This window comes from Physella acuta, unplaced genomic scaffold (genome assembly GCF_028476545.2).
Source record: "Physella acuta isolate Inbredline_101_S28 unplaced genomic scaffold, ASM2847654v3 ptg000057l, whole genome shotgun sequence".
NCBI lineage: Eukaryota > Metazoa > Mollusca > Gastropoda > Physidae > Physella > Physella acuta.
Window position 1 is genome coordinate 377,501 of NW_026731577.1, and position 19,271 is coordinate 396,771.

The 19,271-nt window shown below is 38.6% G+C and overlaps 1 protein-coding gene across 1 annotated transcript in view; it reads right to left on the reverse strand.

The window, feature by feature from the left end:
* The window catches only part of LOC131947624 (uncharacterized), a 21,698-nt gene extending 3,542 nt beyond the window's left edge, over positions 1–18,156 (reverse strand). The window contains exons 1-8 of the mRNA XM_059308855.1: positions 18,133–18,156; positions 16,316–16,419; positions 14,760–14,921; positions 13,715–13,870; positions 11,935–11,990; positions 8,487–8,615; positions 5,486–5,670; positions 3,298–3,461 (exon numbers count right to left, since the gene is read on the reverse strand). Coding sequence (XP_059164838.1) covers positions 3,298–3,461; positions 5,486–5,670; positions 8,487–8,615; positions 11,935–11,990; positions 13,715–13,870; positions 14,760–14,921; positions 16,316–16,374 — 911 coding nt within the window. The 5' untranslated portion in view covers positions 16,375–16,419; positions 18,133–18,156. The remainder of the gene's footprint in view (positions 1–3,297; positions 3,462–5,485; positions 5,671–8,486; positions 8,616–11,934; positions 11,991–13,714; positions 13,871–14,759; positions 14,922–16,315; positions 16,420–18,132) is intronic.
* Positions 18,157–19,271: the final 1,115 nt, after the last annotated feature.

Here is a 19,271-nt window from a genome sequence, read left to right on the forward strand (position 1 = left end):
TCTAACAAAGTACGAACTGTCATGTTATGTAGCAAAAATATCAACATTTTGTAATGACTAGTCGCAAGAACACGCCTTGGCTTATTTCTCGGCGCATATCTTAGCGCCAGGTTTAAGCGATGCGCTTTTTCGTCACAATGCCTGTCCACCTTAGCGCGTGTACATCTGCTGTTTGCGTAATTCCAACTGGATATAGACCGTCAACCATCCATAGATTGACCTCAATTTAGCCACTCATTTTTATGTAGGGGGTCGGCGTGGTTGAGTCGATAAAGCTCATAGTTGCTTAACCGAAAAGTCAGGAGTTCGAACCCTCGTGTAGTTGAGGCTCGTTAGCTGGGGACAGCCACACTTCTAGGAGAGACAACTCCAAAATCACACAACTGCTGCCTTGTAGCTTGTTCTTGGTTGGACAAAGGCAAGGGAAGCAAATCCAAAAAGAAAAGCAGGCTCAGTGGCGCTTAACCAGTTGACATGTATACTTAAATGTGTTGGAGATGTGGTCGAGCCGACAAAGCTCATGGTTGTTAAAATTCGAAAATCGACTTTATTTGTATATACCGTATATATAAAGAAAAAATAAATCGCGCCCTGCTTGGGCGCCACCCCTTCGAATTTGATTTTTTCCCCAGAAATATTCTTAGCAACTTCCCAAAGTTTTATGGCAATCGTGTGAACGGTGCCACTGCAATTCACTTTTTGTATTTTTATATACCACAGGTAGAGAAAAATCGCACCCCCTCTCCGAGTCGCCGCCCTTGCGAAATTAAAAATTATTTTTTACAGAACTCTTCCCTGGAGTGTTCTAATCAACTTCCCAAAGTTTTATCAACTATCGGATGAACGGTGTGAAACCGCAATCGACTTATATTTTTATATACCGTATATAGAGAGAAAACAAATCGCGCCCTGCCCGGGCGCCTCCGCTGCGAATTTGAAAATTGTTAACACGTACAGATGCACTTTATGAAAATATACTCAAATACATCGGGTAAATTTAGTTGAAACCGTTAAAAATGCTTAGGATGAAAATAAAAGTGCCTACAAAATATGAATCATCAAACTTCAACGATAGAATAAAACTATTGTTTTGTTTTTACAATCAGAATTATAGCTTTTGAAACCGGTAAAACTAAAATGTTTGATGTACTAAATGTAGTATCTAAATTTTATTTAAAGACTTTAAAGAAATAAATTAAATAAAAGGCATATTCGAATGTTGAAACACATATTCAATTATGCAAGCGGTGAAGTGTTTATGGTTTTGACAAGAACGCTCTAGAGAACATATAAGTAACACAAAAACTATCACTGGCAAATAGGACGACGTCACTTGAAGCTTACAATGAAACAATGTTAATGTTAATAAAAAAGTTTCAACTACGGAAATTACACAACACCGATGGCGACACTGGTTGTTGGATAAAAGATTGAATTTAAAATTGAATTTAGAAAATGATACACATACTAATGAAGTTATTTTCAATAAGATTCACTTCACACATCTTCCAAATTTAGAATATGAAGATAACTTGAGTACCGTTACAGCTAGGTTGATGAAATGTAATATATAAGTATAATATTAAATGTGTAGTTTTGTATCAACTTTTCAGCGATTTCCGGTAACCAAAGTGGAACGTATTCTACTTCAAATTTTTCAAAAGCCTATACATTGAGTATTATTTCAGATAGATAAATGAAATTTCATATGTAAGTAAAATATTTAAATATCTAATCCCAAGCTTTCTGTCAAATTTTGAGTAATTTCCGTTGACCTGAAGTAGTACTTTACGCTATTTTCGATTTCTCAAAAATCGAATTTTAATTTATAAAGTACTACTATTCCGTACTATTATACACATGCTGTTTGCCGTTCACTTGGTGGGCAATTTTTTTTACGATATTCTATTCTCATTTTAAAAGTTTAAGTAACTAAAAATAGAATTAAAATATTGTCTATATCCTGAATTGCCATTCCCGTAGTCTTATATAAGTATATTCGAGAAAGTTTAGGGGAGATCACTCCTGCTCTATTCCGTGCTGGTTCGCAGCACACAAAATAAAATTAATTTTTAAAAATCAGCGTTTTAATAACAATCTTTTATGTGTGCACTAAAATGAAGAAAAAAATAAATGATTTTACCTAAGTATACAAAATGCGCCACAATTATTAAATATATCAAGAAAATAGTAAGATATCTTATATTGAATATCAATACTAACATATATTAAGCAACCCATGCTTTTCTTTTAGTTTTTGAATGGTGGTTCATTATTTGTGTTTAAATGAAATCATTGTTTTCTTCTTTTTAGTAGCTTTATAGTCTTATTTTTAAAATTGTTTTTAAAATGTTAATTCTTTAAATTAAGATATTAAGATAATTGTATAACATTCGGGAGGAAAGTCTAACGCCCCCCCCCCCTCTGAACGAAATAGAATTGATATAGAAAACATACATTTACCAGTGTCAGACCCCCCCCCCCCCCCCCCGGAAAATTTAGTCCGCCCCTTCCCCCCCGAAAAAAGTGCAAGAAACACTGATGGTGTGTCGTTCATTTTTTAAGTCAATACTGGTGGATGTGGTTTTTCTTCACCAGCGAGTAGCACAAATAAAAAAGGAAAGCATAACTCAGATTTTTTGGGACGTTTGGCAACTTACCTCTATACGTATCTATCGTAGCAGAGATATTATTAGACACTTTTCACAATTAACCTCTATTCCATACACGTTTATTGTAGCAGAGGTATTATTAGACACGTTTCAGAACTTACATCTATACGTATATATCTTAGCCGAGATACTATTAGCCGCGTTTCACAAATTACTTACCTATATATATATATATATATCGTAGCCGAAATATTATTAGACACGCTTCACAACATACCTCTCTCTCTCTCTCTCTCTCTCTCTCTCTCTCTCTCTCTCTCTCTCTCTCTATATATATATATATATATATATATATATATATATATATATATATATATATATATATATGTATATATATATATATATATATATATATATATATATATATATATATATATATATATATATATATATATATATATATATATATATATATATATATATATCGTAGAAGAGATATTATTAGACACGCTTCACAACATACCTCCATACATATATATCGTAGAAGAGATATTATTAGACACGCTTCACAACATACCTCCATACATAATTATCGTCGAAGAGATATTTTTAGACACGCTTCACAACATACCTCCATACATAGATATCGTAGCCGAGATATTATTAGACACGCTTCACAACATACCTCCATACATATATATCGTAGAAGAGATTCATCGGGATAATGATTGTCAAGGATGGGTCGCCCTTCTCTCTCAGATTACCCGCCCTTGTGCACTGAGACTCTTGTACATAAACGACTAAAACCGGTTTGTCACTTTTGAGATGCCGCACATCAGTAAACACTAACTGTATTTTAAAAAAAGGAAACATTGTTATTGATAAAACTTCGCGGGAATTAAATTGCTTCGAAACGATTATCCATAGAATATTGTTGATGTTAGATCAGGGTTCGGCAACCTTTTGATACTCAAGAGCCAAAAGTTACAATCTACAGAATTTCCCAATTTTTTAAAGAGCCATTAACATTTTTATGTTCACTTCGGTAGTGGAAAGCATAAGACCATTGCCACTCTGCTGACCAGTGGTTCTTCCAGGCATCTATTTATTATTATAAATTTTACTATACATATTATATTTATAATATTTTTGAGTTTTGAAAATAATATAATTATTATGGAACTGGAGAGCCGCATCTTGACATCAAAAGAGCCGCATGCGGACCCCTGTGTTAGATTCATTTGTTAAGATGCTGTATAACAATATGTTAACTATATCTTCTGTTACATTCTAGTGGTGACTGGTCTCGGAATTTTTTTTACTTTGTCGCTATGGAATATTCTGTCATTCTTAAATATTTGGCTTGTAGTTCTAAACCTTACCCCGAGTGCCTATTCTGTTGCTTTTGGCTTATAAATAAATTGTGATAGGGGAATAAATGTTTTTAAAAAAACTTTTAATAAAACAAAATAAAAATCTCCAGGTTTAAAATGACATACGACAGTAATAAGCAACGAAACAAAATTGTCTGTCCCCTTCCCGTTATCTTGGTGGATCGACTGTCAGCTACTAGTGTTATTCTGAATGTATTTCTCCATTCCACTGCGTGCCTTTTCCAGGGTCCAATTGTCCTTCCCTGATGTTGCCTTCCCGGTGTTTTCTTTTGCTGCATGTTGTTTGTTGATCTGGCACTTTTCCTTGTCGAAACTATTTCGCTAGAACTGGACGACTTTCGAAAGTGGACGCATCGTAGAAAAAAACAGCAGTTGGGGCACACGGCAGGGTAGCAGCTGTCATAGGCGACTGACTGGGCTGTCATGGGGGACTTACTGGGCTGTCTAGGGGACAGACAGGGCTGTCATGGGGGACAGACAGGGCTGTCGTGGGCGACAGACAGGGCTGTCATGGGCGACAGACAGGGCTGTCATGGGGGACAGACAGGGCTGTCATGGGCGACAGACAGGGCTGTCATGGGGGACTTACTGGGCTGTCTAGGGGACAGACAGGGCTGTCATGGGGGACAGACAGGGCTGTCGTGGGCGACAGACAGGGCTGTCATGGGCGACAGACAGGGCTGTCATGGGGGACAGACAGGGCTGTCATGGGCGACAGACAGGGCTGTCATGGGGGACTTACTGGGCTGTCTAGGGGACAGACAGGGCTGTCATGGGGGACAGACAGGGCTGTCATGGGGGACAGACAGGGCTATCATGGGGGACAGACAGGGCTGTCATGGGGGACTGCTAGGAAAATTGCCAGACAAAAGTGGAGGGGGCTCTCTGTGGCGGCCTTTTGTGTCTTGGGCACAAAAAAGACTTTCGGACATACCAGTTTCATTTCCGTTTTAAACTATTGTCAGCTGGTCATCGGACTGACCAATCCCTATTTTGTGCAAATCGAAAGTTTTAGGGGGGGGGGGGTGCAAATCAAAAATTGAAAGTTTGTCCCCGGGAAAGGTCGCTACGCCTCTGGGGGGGGGGATGACACCTTTAAGTGCCGCACCGGGTGACACCCGACCTCGCTACCAATGTAGCTTACCAGTATGACCAATGTACCATACTTAAACTGTGTTCAGTGGGACGGCTTGGTCGGATAGTAGACTGTTAACCCGAAAGTCTCGAGTTCGTATCCCACGTTTAAGTCAGTAGACTGTCCCTGAGTCCACCCATCTCTGACGCGTACCTGACTCACGTTAAGGAAAGTCACTGCGGCTGACCACACTGCCTGTTCAAACCCCGAGGTCGTTTAAACAGGTCGACTCTACTTCACTTGGAATCGTCAGGTTTGAAAAAGGTGCTTTTTTTTTAAAATTGTGTCCGATGCTCAAATCTCCTTGCGACTACTACTATTTAAATTAAATTCGCTAGACTCACATCCGCGTTGCTCCTCGCATCCTTCAGAACAATATTTTCAAAGGTTTCGCTGCCTCCGCCATTGCCTATTTGAATGGTAGTATCTGGGAAGGCAGCTGTAACCGTATGAAAACCCTGACGTCTTCTTCTTGGCATATACAGCATAATAAATTCTTTTCCGTAAGATTCGACCGGCATCATCATCTCTAAAAGAAAATGTAAAAAAAAAAAAATTAAGATAGAATTTAAGGAAGAAAACAGTTTTATAACAATGTTTTTTGTTGTTTTTATCTATATTATATTTAAAGCAATGTATGTCGATGTGTGTGTGTGTGTGTGTTTGTTTGTCTTTTATGTATTACTACACCTTTCATCCGATTGATATAATTCTTTGAGAAGTTGTTTAGAATATTCCTGGGGAAGTTTCTGCGCTAAAAACATTTTCAAATTCGCAGGCGAGGCGCCCCGGCAGGGCGCGATTTGTTTTCTCTCTATATACGGTATATAAAAATATAAGTCGATTGCGGTTTCACACCGTTCATCCGATAGTCCATCAAACTTTGGGGAGTTGATTAGAACACACCAGGGAAGGGTTCTGCAAAAAATATTTTTTAATTTCGCAAGGGCGGCGACTCGGGGAGGGGGTGCGATTTTTCTCTACCTATGGTATATAAAAATACAAAAAGTGAATTGCAGTGGCACCGTTCACACGATTGCCATAAAACTTTGGGAAGTTGCTAACAATATTTCTGGGGAAAAAATCAAATTCGAAGGGGTGGCGCCCAAGCAGGGCGCGATTTATTTTTTCTTTATATATACGGTATATACAAATAAAAGTCGATTGCTGTTTTACACCGTTCATCTGATCGCCATCAAACTTTAGGTACTTGATTAGAACACTCCAGGGAAGGGTTCTGTAAAAATATCATTTTTATTTTTGCAAGGGCGGCGCCACGGGATGGTGGGATTTTTTCTCTATATACGGTATATTAAAATAAAAGATAAGGCTCAGATCACTCCCAACACTAAAAATTAAGAACGAAGAAGAAGAAAGAAGAAAATAAAAGACTATTGCGGTTCGACACAGTTTATCCGTGTGTCATAAAACTTTAGGGAGTTGATGAATACTCCCGAGAAGGTTTCTGGGGTGGGAGAGAGGGGGGTGGGGAGGTGGGATTTAATTTTGCATTGGCGTCCCGCCCCCCCCCCCCCCCGACAGGATGCAATTGGGTGCCCTGGTCTTTCCCGTGAGCGCTATGGCGACTACGTTCGGCCTAAACAGTGTGACAGACAATGGATAAGATGGGGCGTTACAAGCGCTCACTAAATTGAATCAGGCGTGTCCACCGGTGCCATTGTACGGTGCGATTGGGCTGCAAATAAAAATTTCTGTTTCGGCCCCCAAAAGCTCTCATGGGCCGCTGAGGGCCATGTAATACGTTTATAATCATAAAATAACCAAGGTTAGATTATTAACTGGGATGTTTCTTTTTGTCCGTAAAAAAAATCCGAAACAGTTTTGTCACTTTGCGAATGCTGCAATTAGCATCTATTTTTAGACAATCCATCAGAAATTGAGATCGAGCATCTAATAATAGACCATTAGTAACGCTAACATATTGCATCAGTCACACTGATGTTTAAGGAGCCAGGGGCTGTACGCTGCGCCTATGCACCAGTGTAATCAGGGGGTGGGGGTAGGGGGGCTCCTGCGAGCGCCCCTCTACGTCCCTGACACATGGGCGGTCACCGAAGTGTGTTCTACCTCATTATTTCGGTGAGTGATTAATGTACCCTTAAGGTTTTCGTGCGGTAGTGTAGGTAAACCCGTGTCCCGATATTTATGATCCAAGCGCAGAAATTGTTTACATTTAAATAACTCACTTTTAGAAAACAAGGTTACGCCTCTAAGAATATAGGATTGGTAACGCATAGATGAAACCCTTCTTATATATTTCGTCAGACTTTCTTCTACTCCCGCGGCAACGCGCGGGGACGGGTAAGCTAGTTTTAAGAATTGTTAATATTTTTTTAAAGTTTGTTTCAAACGTGTCTCAAGTTACATCATACGACGATATAGTTTAGCAAATAGTTCATTAGACGTGGCATAGCGATAGAGTGCTAGACTGTTAACCCGAAAGTCTCAAGTTCCAGTCCAGATTGAAGTCAGTAGAATGTCCCTGAATCCACCCAGCTCTGATGGGTAGCTTACTACTCGTTAGGGAAAATAAAGGCTGCTGGGCATGGTCCTGAGCACACTATCCCTTCAAATGCCGAGGTCGGTGAAACAGGTGAACTTTATTTCTGGGCACAATCGGAAAATATGATAATAAATTAAATAACTATAATAGAGAACAGCAACTTCATTTTAGATACTTAAATAGTGGTCCATTATTATATATTGAAAAAAAGCCATTTACCTCCTTTTTCAATGCGTAATTATTTATTTATTATCACAAAAGTATATTTATGTTTATTCTCTAGTGTACAGAGTATAGTGAAACAGCAGTTACTGTCACTACTACATCTACATCTACATTGGTATCTGCATCAGCGTCTGCATCTGCATCTACATCTACATCTACATCAACAACCACATCTATAACTACAGATGCAATTACAATTACAGCTACGATTATTACTACAACAAACACAAGCTTATTTTACCCTGTGCCTCTACCAAAAATAGACCTATACATTCGCATAGGCTACTTGTTCATGTTCATTTTTTATACTTGTGTTGTGTACGAGTGCATGATTTTGTGGGAAAGTGTGTTTGTGTGTGAGTTTTACTGAGATCTCTGCAGAGGAGTAGCGATGGGTGGTACATATGTCCCTGGGCGCCGACACTAGGGGCGCCAAAATGGGTTGGAAAAAAATTAAAAGCTCATTTTAGTTGCAGTTTTGAATTATAAATATAAAAAATATATATGCGGGGAGGGGGGGGGCGCCAAATTTAAAGTATGTCCCCGGGCGCAGGGAGGGGTCGCTACGCCTCTGGATCTGTCTCTTGTCTGATTACCTGCAGCAATATCCATAGTACCCCACTCTTGAGATGCACTCATTTGACCATTACACCCGAAGCTTAAAGTTCCCGCATAGCAGTTTCCACTTACAACGCCAATTATTTTTTCGCTAGTAATTTCAGTTCCTAAATGACAAAGAATAAATTTATTAATTTTTCTACATTTTTACAAGCATCTTTTTAACTTGCTTCCTCTGTCTATATATGTCGTTATATATCGAAACGGGCAAGCAGAATTTAGAGCACTTCTAACTGACCAATTTCTCAGACATTAAGCACGTTTGTCGAGACTTGAAAACAATGCAATATGATATTAAATTTGACTTGATTTGATGCCTAATTATATTTTACGAGAAAAATGGCCCGTTGAGGAAGAGTACAACGGGCGCTAGGTTGATAGTGCTGTCTATTTTCTCGGTACTTTAATTTATACAAAATATAGTCATAGGTATATCCCTAAACCATGCACCTAATCTCATTCATGACAAAAGTCGCATTTAGAGTTTCTTTCAGGCAACTCTACTTGGGAGGAGAAGGCTTCGCCCTCCCCCCCCCCCCACCCCCACACACACAACCTCCAAAACATGACTACTGTCCCATTCAACGAAATGTAATTATATACTTTTTCCAGTGTCCGCACACTCCCAGAAAATTCTATCCCCGCCCTCGAAATTTTCAAGTATCCCCACCCCTCTCCGGGGAGGAAAAAGTCTGAAAGAAACACTGGTCGCATTTGTAGATCATACAAACTAAAGGAAGAATCTGGGCGGGGCTTCGCCCCTACCGGAAGAGATGCTTGAAAAAAAAAACTGCACGCTAAACGCTTTTTAGATTAGAAAAAGTTCCCCCCTCCGGGGAGGAAAAAGTCTGAAAGAAACACTGGTGTCGCGCTTAGCCACTACGCGAAGAATTGCATTAAAGAAATTGCAAGAAAACCCCTTTTTAGATTAGACACATTAATTAGGCGGTAATTTTATTATAGAGTATTGATGAGGAAATTTCTTTTGAGTTGGGAGGGGGGGGGGGGGCTCAGACGTTCTTACGCGGGGGTGGGGCTTCGCCCCTACCCGAAGAACTGTATGAAAGAAACTCTTCACGCAAACCACTTAGATTAGACAAAATTGCCTTTTTATTCAATGTTTACTCGAGAATCAATGACGTCATACTGTGTGCACTCTCCGGCTTGATATTAGTTTCTACTATATGACGTCATACTTTGTTTTCGTTTCACTGTGAGAGTTTTTAAATTGCTTGTGTCTTCTCTAGAGCGTTCTTGTCAGACAGATAGATAGATAGATAGATAGATAGATAGATAGATAGATAGATAGATAGATAGATAGATAGATAGATAGATAGATAGATAGATAGATAGATAGATAGATAGATAGATAGATAGATAGATACATAGATACATAGATAGACAGACAGCGAAACTATTATTATAGACGAGAAAAATGGCCCGTTGAGGAAGGATACAACGGGCGCTAGGCTGATAGTGTTGTCTCTTTTCTCTAAACTAAAACCACCCCACCCCCCCCCCCACACACACACCAGCCCCCCCCCCCCACCCCACGCCCCACCCCCCAAAAAAACATGTCTCGTTGAGGAAGGATACAACGGGCGCTAGGCTGATAGTGCTGTCTCTTTTCTCTAAACTAAAACCACCCCACACCCCCCACACACACCACCCCCCCCCCCACCCCCCCCCCCCCCCAAAAAAAAAAAACATGTCTACCGTCCCATTCAACGAAATATAATTATATACTTTTTCCAGTGTCCGCCCCCTCCCCGGAAATTCTACCCCCGCCCCCGAAAATTTCAAGTACCCCCACCCCTCTCCGTGGAGGAAAAAGTCTGAAAGAAACACTGGTGTCGCGCTTAGCCACTACGCGAAGAATTGCATTAAAGAAATTGCAAGAAAACCCCTTTTTAGATTAGACACATTAATTAAGCGGTAATTTTATTATAGAGTATCGATGAGGAAATCACCCCACCCCATCCCCCCACCCCACACACACCACACCCACCCCCAACCCCCACTCCCAAAAAAAACATGTCTACCGTCCCATTCAACGAAATATAATTATATACTTTTTCCAGTGTCCGCCCCCCTCCCCGAAAATTCTACCCCCGCCCCCGAAAATTTCAATTACCCCCACCCCTCTCCGGGGAGGAAAAAGTCTGGGGTGGGTGGGGGGTGGGGTTGGTGGTTGGGGGTAGGTGTGTGTGGGGGATGGGTTGGTTTTAGTTTAGAGAAAAGAGACAGCACTATCAACCTAGCGCCCGGTGTATCCTTCCTCAACGGGCCATTTTTCTCGTATAAAATAACAGGGGATGGGAACTCGGGCTATAGACATGATTTTTAATCCATTTTAAATACTTCAAGTTTTAAAAATAGAATAAAATCTCGTAGACAAATTAATTGCACACCAAGTGAACGCCAAATAAAAAAGCGCATAATAGTGCGCAATATTATTAGTACTTCTAAAATTTACATTAGTTTTTTGAGAAATCGAAGGTAGCGTAAATTACTACTTCCAGTCAACGGAAATTACTCAAAATTTAACAGAAGGTAGAGAATTAGATCTTTTACTTACATGTGAAATTTCATGTATCTATCTGAAATAGTACTCAAGTTATAGGCTTTTGAAAAATTCAAAGTAGGAAAAGTACCACTTCCGGTTATCGAAAATAACTCAAAAGTTGATACGGATCTACGATTTTGATAAAATACTTATATATGAAATTTCATCAACCTAGCTGTAACGGTACTCAAGTTATCGTGTTTACACACGGACACACAGACACACAGACACACAGACACACACACAGACATACGGACAAGATTGCAAAATTATGTTTTTCCGTATCAGTGAGGTGTAAAACGTCGAGATTTGTAAAAATCTCGATTTTTTTTTTGCACGATTACAATACTTTCTCTATACTACGTATATACGAGAAAGTAAAAATTAAATTATTGAAAATAATACATAAAAAACGTTTTAATAACACGTTTTTATGAGAGAATACAATAAAAATTAGAAAATAGTTGATTTTCTTAAAATACATAGCATCACAACACTACTTAAATAACTATAAAGAAAAGCGTTAGTCTCTTTCTAAAATTAGTAAAGATTTTTATTAAAATTATATTATTAAAACAGCTGTATTGGTTGTAAACAGCGGCGTTAGCTGTAAACATCTGAATTAGATGTAAACAGCAGAATTAGATGTAAACAGCTAAATTAGATATAAGCAACTGAATTAGATGTATACAGTAGAATTAGATGTAAACCGCTGAATTAATGGAAATAGCAAAATTAGATGTAAACAGTTGAATTAGATGTAATCCGCTGAGTTAGATATAAACAGCAGAATTAGATGTAAACAACAGAGTTATCTATACAAATAAGAGCTTGTGGTACACTCATATTAAACAACTTACCCGTCATGGATCCAAATATTACTCTCTCGCAGAGCATCAAAGCAAATGTTTTCAGCCTGTGTTGGTTTTGAAATATAAAAAAAAATACACAATCTGTACTCTAACTGTACACAGTCTGCACACTGTCTGTACACTGTCTGTATGATATATGTACATTATTTGTACACTGTATGTACATTATCTGTACATTGTATGTGCATTATATGTACATCACAAAAACAAGACTACATCACAAAGACCAGACAACATAACAATATCCAGACAACATCACAACGACCAAACAACATCACAACATCCAGACAATATCACAACATCCAGACAACATCACAACATCCAGACAACATCACAACGACCAGACAACATCACAACGACAAGACAACATCACAACATCCAGACAACATCACAACAACAAGACAACATCACAACATCCAGACAACATCACAACAACGAGACAACATCACAACGACAAGACAACATCACAACATCCAGACAACATCACAACAACAAGACAACATCACAACATCCAGACAACATGACAACATCCAGACAACATCACAACATCCAGACAACATCACAACGACCAGACAACATCACAACATCCAGACATCACAACATCCAGACAACATCACAACATCCAGACAACATCACAACATCCAGTCAACATCACAACATCCAGACAACATCACAACATCCAGACAACATGACAACATCCGGACATCACAACATCCAGACAACATCACAACGACCAGACAACATCACAACGACAAGACAACATCACAACATCCAGACAACATCACAACGACCAGACAACATCACAACGACAAGACAACATCACAACATCCAGACAACATCACAACAACAAGACAACATCACAACATCCAGACAACATCACAACAACGAGACAACATCACAACGACAAGACAACATCACAACATCCAGACAACATCACAACAACAAGACAACATCACAACATCCAGACAACATGACAACATCCAGACAACATCACAACATCCAGACAACATCACAACGACCAGACAACATCACAACGACAAGACAACATCACAACATCCAGACAACATCACAACAACAAGACAACATCACAATATCCAGACAACATGACAACATCCAGACAACATCACAACAACAAGACAACATCACAATATCCAGACAACATCACAACGATAAGACAACATCACAACATCCAGACAACATCACAACAACAAGACAACATCACAATATCCAGACAACATCGCAACATCCAGACAACATCACAACAACGAGACAACATCACAACAACGAGACAACATCACGACATCCAGACAACATCACAACAACCAGACAACATCACAACATCCAGACAACATCACAACATCCAGACAACATCACAGCATCCAGACAACATCACAACATCCAGACAACATCACAACATCCAGACAACATCACAACATCCAGACAAAATCACAACAACCAGACAACATCACAACAACCAGACAACATCACAACATCCAGACAACATCACAACATCCAGACAACATCACAACATCCAGACAACATCACAACAACCAGACAACATCACAACATCCAGACAACATCACAACAACCAGACAACATCACAACATCCAGACAACATCACAACGACCAGACAACATCACAACATCCAGACAACATCACAACATCCAGACAACATCACAACAACAAGACAACATCACAACGACCAGACAACATCACAACATCCAGACAACATCACAACAACCAGACAACATCATCATGCCTTGCTTACGCTGGCAAGACCACATCAAAGCTGTCACCGTCGACCAACTTCCTGCCCTGGTATTCAATGAACTGGTCTTCGCTCTTCGACACTGTGGGGCAAGCCTTCAGGTTGAACGTAATTTTGTTATCCTGGTACGTGGTCACCGAGATAGTCGAATACGCGCTGAAAACAAAACACGTGCACGGTGTGAGTACTGAGATCTTGTCTGGTAAAAAAAATAATAGTAAAGTAACCTTTAGCAACTGAGGGCCTTTTGAACAGGTTAAATAGATTTCACTTGTGACCTCGGCGTATGAAGGGATAGTGTGGTCAGTATTTTTTGCTCAGTGCTTTGCTTTCCTGAACGTGGGTTGGGTACCAGTTAGAGCTGGGTGGACGGATTCAAACTCTAGACTTTTGGGTTAGCAGTTGTATACTCAACCATCCGACTACCCCGTCTAACAATCCTCAATGGTTCTCAAACTTTAAAAACATAAGGTGTGTATTACTACTTTTAAGTGAAGTGTTTGCATTTTTTTTATATTTCAATAAAACACTACTATTTAAGTGGAAATTTGAAATATTTTCGTACAAACTTAGTATATTTTACATTATACAAAAGTCAGTATACAATGAGCCGTATAAAGTACTCATTATATAGAATACATAATTTAGCAATATTTTTTTAGATAACTATACATATCGATACCATTGTCCTGATTTATAAAAGCAAAGTGCAAAATAAAAAACTGGATATGTATAGATAATAAATAAATAAATAAATAAATAAATAAATATATATATATATATATATATATATATATATATATATATATATATATATATATATATATATCATGGTAAGAGACCAATTGATCTCAGACAAAATATTTAAGGACAAATTATCTCGAGGACAAAAAAATTCAACGACAAAAGATACTTGGACAAAAGACTTCCGGGACAAATGATCTCAGACAAAATATCCCAAACCAATTATATATCAAGATATTTATCTCAGACCATTGGTTCAGAGATCTTACGCTCTGTGTTCATCTAAAATGTATGTATTTACTATATTGTAAAAATAATGTATTTCTTCCCCCATCCCTCAATCGGTATGGCAGTGAAGGAGTCACACGAGAACTTGGCGGGAACTATAAACACAATCACGCCAAAGTTGTAGTTTCCTGTGAGTTTGTAGCTGAATTTTTCGAAATCCGTTTTCATTGATGAGCTGTGGGGGGTAGAACATAAAAAAAAGGTTGGTCAAATCATCGGCGAGACGCAAATTGGATTCTCGCAACAGAAATTAGCATGACAAAATAAAAAAACGTGACATACTTTAAATTAGCCTTCAAGAAACTCTTACCAACCAGGATCACAAAGATTATCGCCATTATATATATATATATATATATATATATATATATATATATATATATATATATATATATATATATATTATAGATTGTCTTTCTAAATATTTAATTGATTATGTAATCCATTGTCTAATTTAGTAATTTAACCTATTTCATTGCAAAGTATATCCTTTGTGAGACAACAAAAATATGTTTCGGGCCTGATATAATTGTGTTTAAAAACGTCTTTATTTCTATTTCAATTATATCCAGAGGTTTGATTTGTGTTTGTTTTATTATTGTTTTTTTTTTGTGCATTTATCGTATTATTTTTCAAGATATTCCTTCTGATAGCTGCGACATTTTTAGAATGTTCGTATTTAAATAAGAATTACTAGAACAAATTGTTTTTAATTTACTTAGTACGAAACTATTAATATTAGCTTTATGGTGTTTTTCTATTAAAAGGAGCGCTAAGTCATGGAAGTGTTTTGAATGTTTGCTTAACTTTCTCACTACAAATCGTGTTGTTGTTTTTTTTCTATGCAACAGGGCGTGTTAGTTACAGTAGAACGATCAATAGAACTGTTTATTTTTTTTATATTTTTTTTTTTGTTTTTTTTTGTTGTTGTTTTTATTGTGTTTTAAATATATTAAGGAGGAAAAAAAATATTTTGGTGTTTTTTTTCGGATGTTGGACCTTCTGCCCTAAACGGTTTGCCCCCCCCCCCCCCTTCCTCCCTACATTTCATGTTCTGGCGGTATGGTAGTTCCGCCCCTGAGTGTGTGCTGTTGCAGTTATACGTTATTTGATGATGTGTAGCCACTGATAATAGATGTCTCGTCAAATGGGAGGGTTAAACACGTCATTAGTTTATTTAGTTCTCCAATTTTATTTATCAAAGTCGAGTCTAAACAAGAGAAGAAAAAAATAGTGGCACGGAGGAAGACCAAGATATGACCTTGGGGGGTCGGGGTCGTCAGGTCGGTAAAGCTCGTGACGGCTAAACCTAAAAGTCCCACAAAACTGAACCATATGTGGTCCCACAAAACTGAATATTATGCCCTATCCACTGGAAAGCTTGGCTTGTTTACAAACTAATGAAAATTAATATACTTACCAACAGATGACAGATTGACTTATAAACTAGCTACAAATTCACTTACTAATTAACGACCGATTGACTTACAATAGCACAACAAACTGTAACATTAACAAACTGACGACAACTCGAACTACATAAAAAGAGCCAAAATTACGAGCACTTACAATGTTTCAGTAGGTATGACAAAAGTTTCGAAAACCGCTTTGTTGAAAGTCTTCGACATTTGTAGAGCTGCAGGCCCTTCTAACCAAGGCGTTGTTAACTCGACCTAATACATACATACATATATATATATATATATATATATATATATATATATATATATATATATATATATATATATATATATATATATATATATATATATATATATATATATATATAATACATATATATATATATATATATATATATATATATATATATATATATATATTTATATTTATATTTATATTTATATATATACATATATGTGTTTCTGTATTTTACAGGCAAAGTTCAAAATCGGCAATACTACCTCTAGCAGTGACCTTTACCATATCCAAACTAATTGGGTCCAAAAAATGACCGCATTTCACCATCAACTTAAGATGTGATATCACCTTTCTACCTGCAAGTGATGTTGCATGTATCTGCTTGCAGGTGATGTTGCATTTACATACCTACAGGCAGGGGATGTCATCTGTACCTACCTACAGATGATATCACCTGTATATACCTGTTGGTAGGTCATGTCACCTGCACCTACCTGCATAAGTACCCTCCACTAGGGAACAGTTACAACTAGACTCGAACAACCTCGCCAGGTACCTCTATTGGTGTGATGGACAGTTTGAAAACCATGAACCACATCTATGGTACCTCTATTGGTGTGATGGACAGTGTGAAAACCATGAACCACATTTATGGTACTGTTATTGGTGTGATGGACAGTGTAAAAACCATGAACCACATCTATGGTACTGTTATTGGTGTGATGGACAGTGTGAAAACCATGAACCACATCTATGGTACCTCTATTGGTGTGATGGACAGTGTGAAAACCATGAACCACATTTATGGTACCACTATTGGTGTGATGGACAGTGTGAAAACCATGAACCACATCTATGGTACCTCTATTGGTGTGGGGGAGTGTAAAAACCATGAACCACATCTATGGTACTGTTATTGGTGTGATGGACAGTGTGAAAACCATGAACCACATCTATGGTACTGTTATTGATGTGATGTACAGTGTGAAAACCATGAACCACATCTATGGTACCTCTATTGGTGTGATGGACAGCGTGAAAACCATGAACCACATCTATGGTACCTCTATCGGTGTGATGGACAGTGTGAAAACCATGAACCACATCTATGGTACCTCTATCGGTGTGATATACAGTGTGAAAACCATGAACCACATCTATGGTACCTCTATTGGTGTGATGGACAGTGTGAAAACCATGAACCACATCTATGGTACCTCTATTGGTGTGATGGACAGTGTAAAAACCATGAACCACATCTATGGTACCTCTATTGGTGTGATGGACAGTGTGAAAACCATGAACCACATCTATGGTACCTCTATTGGTGTGATGGACAGTGTGAAAACCATGAACCACATCTATGGTACCTCTATTGGTGTTGGGGACAGTGTGAAAACCATGAACCACATCTATGGTACCTCTATTGGTGTGTATGACAGTGTGATAACCATGAACCACATATATGAAAACGCTATTGGTGTGATGGACAGTGTAAAAACCATGAACCACATCTATGGTACCTCTATTGGTGTGATGGACAGTGTGAAAACCATGAACCACATCTATGGTACCTCTATTGGTGTGATGGACAGTGTGAAAACCATGAACCACATCTATGGTACCTCTATTGGTGTGATGGACAGTGTGAAAACCATGAACCACATCTATGGTACCTCTATTGGTGTGATGGACAGTGTGAAAACCATGAACCACATCTATGGTACCTCTATTGGTGTGAGGGACAGTGTGAAAACCATGAACCACATCTATGGTACCTCTATTGGTGTGAGGGACAGTGTGAAAACCATGAACCACATCTATGGTACCTCTATTGGTGTGATGGACAGTGTGAAAACCATGAACCACATCTATGGTACCCCTATTGGTGTGATGGACAGTGTGAAAACCATGAACCACATCTATGGTACCTCTATTGGTGTGATGGACAGTGTGAAAACCATGAACCACATCTATGGTACCTCTATTGGTGTGATGTACAGTGTGAAAACCATGAACCACATCTATGGTACCTCTATCGGTGTGATGGACAGTGTGAAAACCATGAACCACATCTATGGTACCTCTATCGGTGTGATGGACAGTGTGAAAACCATGAACCACATCTATGGTACCTCTATCGGTGTGATGGACAGTGTGAAAACCATGAACCACATCTATGGTACCTCTATTGGTGTGATGGACAGTGTGAAAACCATGAACCACATCTATGGTACCTCTATCGGTGTGATGGACAGTGTGAAAACCATGAACCACGTCTATGGTACCTCTATTGGTGTGATGGACAGTGTGAAAACCATGAACCACATCTATGGTACCTCTATCGGTGTGATGGACAGTGTGAAAACCATGAACCACGTCTATGGTACCTCTATTGGTGTGATGGACAGTGTGAAAACCATGAACCACATCTATGGTACCTCTATTGGTGTGATGGACAGTGTGAAAACCATGAACCACATCTATGGTACCTCTATTGGTGTGATGGACAGTGTGAAAACCATGAACCACATCTATGGTACCTCTATTGGTGTGATGGACAGTGTGAAAACCATGAACCACATCTATGGTACCTCTATTGGTGTGATGGACAGTGTGAAAACCATGAACCACATCTATGGTACCTCTATCGGTGTGATGGACAGTGTGAAAACCATGAACCACGTCTATGGTACCTCTATTGGTGTGATGGACAGTGTGAAAACCATGAACCACATCTATGGTACCTCTATTGGTGTGATGGACAGTGTGAAAACCATGAACCACATCTATGGTACCTCTATTGGTGTGATGGACAGTGTGAAAACCATGAACCACATCTATGGTACCTCTATTGGTGGGATGG